Below are 6,522 nucleotides of genomic sequence, written 5' to 3' on the forward strand. Positions count from 1 at the left end.
AGGGCAGGGAGCGAGAGGGAGCGAGAGGGCAGAGAGCGAGAGGGAGCGAGAGGGCAGAGAGCGAGAGGGCAGAGAGCGAGAGGGAGCGAGAGGGAAGAGAGCGAGAGGGAGCGAGAGGGCAGAGAGCGAGAGGGAGCGAGAGGGCAGAGAGCGAGAGGGAGCGAGAGGGCAGAGAGCGAGAGGGAGCGAGAGGGAGCGAGAGGGCAGAGAGCGAGAGGGAGCGAGAGGGCAGAGAGCGAGAGGGAACGAGAGGGCAGAGAGCGTGGGGGCAGGGAGCGAGAGTGGGGGCAGGGAGCGAGAGGGAGCGTGGGGGCAGGGAGCGAGAGGGAGCGTGGGGGCAGGGAGCGAGAGGGAGCGTGGGGGCAGGGAGCGAGAGGGAGCGTGGGAGCAGGGAGCGAGAGGGAGCGTGGGGGCAGAGAGCGAGAGGGCAGAGAGCGAGAGGGCAGAGAGCGAGAGGGCAGAGAGCGAGAGGGCAGAGAGCGAGAGGGCAGAGAGCGAGAGGGCAGAGAGCGAGAGGGAGCGAGAGGGCAGAGAGCGAGAGGGAGCGAGAGGGCAGAGAGCGAGAGGGCAGAGAGCGAGAGGGCAGAGAGCGAGAGGGCAGAGAGCGAGAGGGCAGAGAGCGAGAGGGCAGAGAGCGAGAGGGCAGAGAGCGAGAGGGCAGAGAGCGAGAGGGCAGAGAGCGAGAGGGCAGAGAGCGAGAGGGAGCGAGAGGGAGTGAGAGGGCAGAGAGCGAGAGGGAGCGAGAGGGCAGAGAGCGAGAGGGAGCGAGAGGGCAGAGAGCGAGAGGGAGCGAGAGGGCAGAGAGCGAGAGGGAGCGAGAGGGCAGAGAGCGAGAGGGAGCGAGAGGGCAGAGAGCGAGAGGGAGCGAGAGGGCAGAGAGCGAGAGGGAGCGAGAGGGCAGAGAGCGAGAGGGAGCGAGAGGGCAGAGAGCGAGAGGGCAGAAAGCAGAGAGCGAGAGGGAGCGAGAGGGAGTGAGAGGGCAGAGAGCGAGAGGGAGCGAGAGGGCAGAGAGCAAGAGCGAGCGAGAGGGAGCGAGAGGGCAGAGAGCGAGCGAGAGGGCAGACAGCGAGCGAGAGGGCAGACAGCGAGCGAGAGGGCAGAGAGCGAGCGAGAGGGCAGAGAGCGAGAGGGAGCGAGAGGGCAGAGTGCGAGAGGGTGCAGAGAGCGAGAGGGAGCGAGAGGGCAGAGAGCGAGAGGGAGCGAGAGGGAGCGAGAGGGCAGAGAGCGAGAGGGAGCGAGAGGGCAGAGAGCGTGGGGGCAGAGAGGGAGCGTGGGGGCAGAGAGCGAGAGGGAGCGTGGGGGCAGAGAGCGAGAGGGGGCGTGGGGGCAGAGAGCGAGAGGGCGCGTGGGGGCAGAGAGCGAGAGGGCGCGTGGGGGCAGAGAGTGAGAGGGGGCGTGGGGGCAGAGAGCGAGAGGGGGCGTGGGGGCAGAGAGGATCGTGGCGGGCAGAGAAGGGGCGTGGGGGGGATGAGAGGGGGCAGAGAGGGGGCGTGGGGGGCAGAAAGGGGGCGTGGGTGCAGAGAGCCGGAGCAGAGAGCGGAGAGGGGGGGGGGAAGAGAGCAGGGGGATAGTTTGAGGGATGGAGAGGGGGACTGTGCGGGAGAGAGAAAGGGAGTGTGGTCGAGACAGAGGGGGTACAGGTAAGCAGGGGTGGACTGGTAAAACTTATTTTGGACTGGTAACATTTTCTACTTATCTGCAAGGCTGATCTAATGTCCTTTTTTTGCAAACTAAAAGGAAAGAGAATGTCATTGTTTAAACAATTTTTTGTTATTGTTTATGTATGTTTGTACACCTATATATATTTGTGTGCCTGCCTGTATATCTATTTGCAAAATATACTAACTTACACCGGGTTATATGAAAAGATATTAAAGCAGCAATCCAAGCCGGCAATTATTTTGTTTCATTTAACATTGTATTGAAGCAGTGAGCTGAATTCCATTAATCTCAGCTCCGGCAACCCCCTGTGACACAACAGCTTTAAAAAGCAGGGGGATATCGACATCCCCATCGGAGGAAAATATGTCTGGGAGCAGGGGGTTCCGTAGCTGAAATTAGCGGGGTTCAGCTCCAGAGACACACTGCTTCAGCCTTCTATAACAAAAAAAAAATCAATGGCTTGGATTGCTCCTTTAAAAATAGAAATAAGAGTGTTAAATACAATAAAATAACGTTACAGAATAACACTCAACAGCACATCGTAAGTTCTGACGAGCAGGGCCCTCATTACCTTTTGAATCTGTTTGCACGTGTTTGTCTTTATTCGGTATGTCATTCTGTTTATTTAATATACATAGCTATGTACCTCGCTGCAGAATATGCTGGCGTTTTACAAATAAACGATAATAATAGCCCTAAAAATGTGTTTTATAGTCCATATATTCATCCACCTTTGGTGTTGCTGCTTTTCATTGATTCTATTCCCCCGCCATCTACAGAAAGGACTTACAGCCTTTAGCCAAAGCTGTGTAATAAGACTATGTTATTCCATTAGACACGGGGTGGGCAACTCCAGTCCTCAAGAGCCATCAACAGATCAGGTTTCAAAGGATATCCCTGCTTCAGCACAGATGGCTCAATCAGTGGCTCAGTATTGGACCACCTGCTCTGAAGCAGGGATATCATTAAAACTGGACCTATAGGTGGCCCTTGAGGACTGGAGTTGGCCACTCCTGCTGTAGATGGTAGGGGCATGTTAGGTGTGCTGGGGTGGGAGGAATGGTAGTGGGTGATGAGGGTAGGTGTCCCAGGGTGGGTGGTTGGACACATTGGGAAGGGAGGTGGGGGGGGGAGAAAGAGAACTGGGAGTTACCCCCCTTGTATGCCATATGGGTTAAAAAGCATTGCCAAGCCATGGATTATAAGACTCTTTGGTATGTCAGAGGTGTGTGATAGATATTGTAGTGGTATATCTTGGAGATAAAGGAACATGGGCAGCACTCCTGTGGTCTTGTGAAATATCAAACAAGGCTTATTGATCACCTCAATCAATCTTGCATGTTTCACAAGACCACACAAGTGCTGCCCATGTTCCTTTATCTACAGATGTGCCTCCTCAACGAGGGAAAAGTTGTGCACCCATGGCAGTACATCACTGGACTTCTGAGTGTTCCTCTTTTTCATCAATAGTAGGTCCCGGGCTATGGGGTGGCACATGATCGTGTCTAATGTCAGCCTGGTTTAGGTAATAAAGACTGCAATTCATTTTTGCCGTTAGTCCGATATCTAAATTTCGTGAATAGCACATTGGTGCTCATAAAGAATGAATCGGTGGTTATATCCTCATTTACATGCTAATTTGCATTAACAATACTGCTAAAACATCAATTCTGTAAAAAATGCATTGCTTTATCAGAGGAAATATAGCTTTAGTGAACATGCCAACAGCCAAAATGGCATTAAATACTAACGCCAATTTGTTTTAGTTTATTGATTTTAGATATACAGACATAGGACTAGATTGACTTTCAGTATGGGTTACTGTAAGAATGCACGTCTATGTCTTTATGTATGTGTTTATGTATGTGTTTATGTATGTGTTTATGTATGTGTTATATATATATATATATATATATATATATATATATATATATATATATATATATATATATATATATATATATATATATATATATATATCCCACTTGGTTAAGTTATGGTGGGTAAAAAAAAAATGACAAAAACCCTCCACAGAAAAGAATATAGCAAATGGAAGTATTACTGTATCCTGTCTGCAACCCCACCTTTCACAATTATCACCCAGCACACAGTGCTTCCACTGCAGCAAGGGATTCTGGGAAATTACATTTGCTGTGTGTGTAATATGTGTGTGTGTAATGTGTGAATGAATATATATATATATATATATATATATATATATATATATATCTCAACCCCCTTATAACGCTGTACTTGGGGTCCAAAGAATCACATCACGTTATAAGCGGATCGCGTTAGAAATAATGTACAACTGTATGCATTGTACAATAAAGTATTTACGATACCAATAATCGTGTTGTAAAGTATAAATAGATATGAAAATTGGGAGCCACGCTGCCATCGCGGATTCGAATTGTAACAGATCACGTTATAACGGGGTTGAGGGTGTGTGAGGGGGTGTGTATATATGTGCATATATATATATATATATATGTGCATAAATATATATATATGTGCATGTGCGTGTGCGTGTGTAAAGATACCAAGTGCGCAAAGATATAAGGGTTAAAATCTAGTAGGTGCTGCCTAAATGCTGGTTTTAACACAAAAACCCAAATATGTATATGTGTTATTGCATTTTCTTTGGCTTTCTTTGATCCATTCAATATATATTCCAAATACACAGAATATACAAACATCTAGACTACTTATATATTAGGGTCATATATACTGTGAGTCTTTACCCCATCAATTCCCTTAATTGGGTATACTCTTGTTTTTGCGCCAAATGCAATAACACATATATCTGTAAATTTCTGTCTGCACATATCTATGTATATTTGCATATATTGGTCCAAGTCTGTGTGTATTACCTGTATTTATCGGTTTGTGAGATATGTCCCCTGCAAATAGAACATGTGCACTGTTATTTCATCAGCGACTTTACTGGATTCCTGTTTTGTTATACCTGGTATTTTCCTTGTGCACCTCACTGTAAGTATTGCTTTCGAGTGCGGGCATTTTGTATATATGTATTTGTACATGTGTTTCTACAAGTACAGTACTCTGAATAAGTATGTGTCTATGTACTGTATACAGTATCCTTGTTTGTCCTGTGTGTCTGAATCTGTGTGTTTTTGTATGTATATGTCTTGCTGTGTATGCCTGTGTTAAGTACAGTACAGCACGTGTTGGATTTAACTCAAATAAAGTGCAAGTCATATGGATTTGGGACGATCAAACATATGGTTTGTAGGATAGAGATTAAGCTTCTTTATATTAGTTGTACACTTTTAAGTCCTTTCTAGGCCTCCTGGAGGAATATAAGCAGGCCGGTGATGGGATAGAAGAGACTAAAAGGGATTTAAGGCAAATTTTTTGGAAATTCAAAATGACAGTTTTCCTGAAAAGTCCTCGTAGAAAGTTTTAAATTGATGTATAACAAGCGCAGGGGGTAGGAGAGAGCGTGACAGACACTTATGATTTATTTATAATGTTTTTATTTATGTATATTGCAATATAATTGTTTCAAATCGTCTGAGCCCCACTAGCCAGAACAGATACTTTGATATGAAGACTTATATAAAAGGATCAGACGCTTAATTTGCACTGGCACTTAAGAGGCGCACTCCATTAGTTTGCAAAAACATGTCATTAACTTCCTTACACAAATGTAACCAGAATTAAATCAAAGCTTGTGCTTTTGTTTCTTTGGAAATTAAGCTGAATTTTTTTTTCAGCTGGTCCTCTGAATGGGGGGCAATGGGAGGTAGGGTAATTGTCAATTAAATTAGAAGTGCTCGCCCACCCTGTTCCTGTTAGAATCAAATCAAGATAAGGAGAGAGGGACATTGCCAATACACACGTTTGTTCAGCACATAAATGATCACACACAGAAGGGAGTCAGAGGAAAACCTCCCAAGTCTCGGCTCCCCTTGTTCACAAACTAACTTTGAATAATGCTTTAATGCGTACATAGGACCCATATTTAACCCATTACACTGTCATAAGATCATTGTGCTTCTACATGGGACAGACCCATTAATCATAGCACTGTCATGACTGGTGATAACCTTTATCAGAAGTTATGTTTGTTTTTTGGGTACCCCAAATTAATCAGACCCCTCCGTAAAAATGGAGGGCAAGACTGTAACATAATAAATGGAGTTGGGGTATAAGTAACCCGCATATAACCCCATTTAAACCTCTCTGCGGTGGTGATAGAGGCCCCGGGAAGCAAGGTACACTTGGCATAATTAGGCCTCAGACTACCCCAGCTTCTCTATTCGCGTCCCCTCCCCAACGTATTTGCTGTACGAAAAGAAAATGTTCGCAGAATTCCTCACCTGCCTCTCTGCTCTGGCAGCGGCTTTACGACACTTTAGCAGCAGCCGCAAATGGACAATCCCTCCCCGGTTTCCATGGAAACGGATGAGGGCGGCAAATGTATTGGCCATCTTAGTACACCCAAATAAAATCGAAAGTATCCTGTTACAAAGCTCAAAAAAACTTTATTAGAGGGTTACACGACTGAAGGGTGTCCTGAACGAGTTGCGTTCAGGAACTCTCCCTTCTGACCTTAAAGTAGGTTATTTATCGCGGCAGGTGTTTCTGGCTCTTTGCCAAAATGCAAGATGGATTCTCGCGAGTGTATGTCACGGTCGCCTCAAGCACACTATCTTCTACCTCCGTTGCCACTTGCCAGAATCTAGCATGGCGACACCAACGTACCTTCGTAATTTCCGCCCCAAGCTTAGCTCTTCTATGGGGGCGGCCCCAATCAACTGGGGAAGGTCCTGTGAGCTCACGTCGCAAGTCACGTGAACAGAGATCTAAATGGTTTGGATTACAGGGGCTTCT

The 6,522-nt window shown here is 46.7% G+C and overlaps 1 protein-coding gene across 2 annotated transcripts in view; it reads right to left on the reverse strand.

Annotated features, from left to right (window-relative positions):
• Window positions 1–6,148, reverse strand: part of CEPT1 (choline/ethanolamine phosphotransferase 1) — a 33,270-nt gene extending 27,122 nt beyond the window's left edge. The window contains exon 1 of one of the 2 annotated variants that reach the window (XM_075614118.1): window positions 6,009–6,148. In XM_075614118.1, coding sequence (XP_075470233.1) covers window positions 6,009–6,119 — 111 coding nt within the window. In that variant the 5' untranslated portion in view covers window positions 6,120–6,148. The remainder of the gene's footprint in view (window positions 1–6,008) is intronic. The other variant, XM_075614114.1, reaches the window with a different exon arrangement.
• Between the last annotated feature and the right edge of the window lie 374 nt (window positions 6,149–6,522).

This window comes from Ascaphus truei, chromosome 9 (genome assembly GCF_040206685.1).
Source record: "Ascaphus truei isolate aAscTru1 chromosome 9, aAscTru1.hap1, whole genome shotgun sequence".
Classification (NCBI taxonomy): domain Eukaryota; kingdom Metazoa; phylum Chordata; class Amphibia; order Anura; family Ascaphidae; genus Ascaphus; species Ascaphus truei.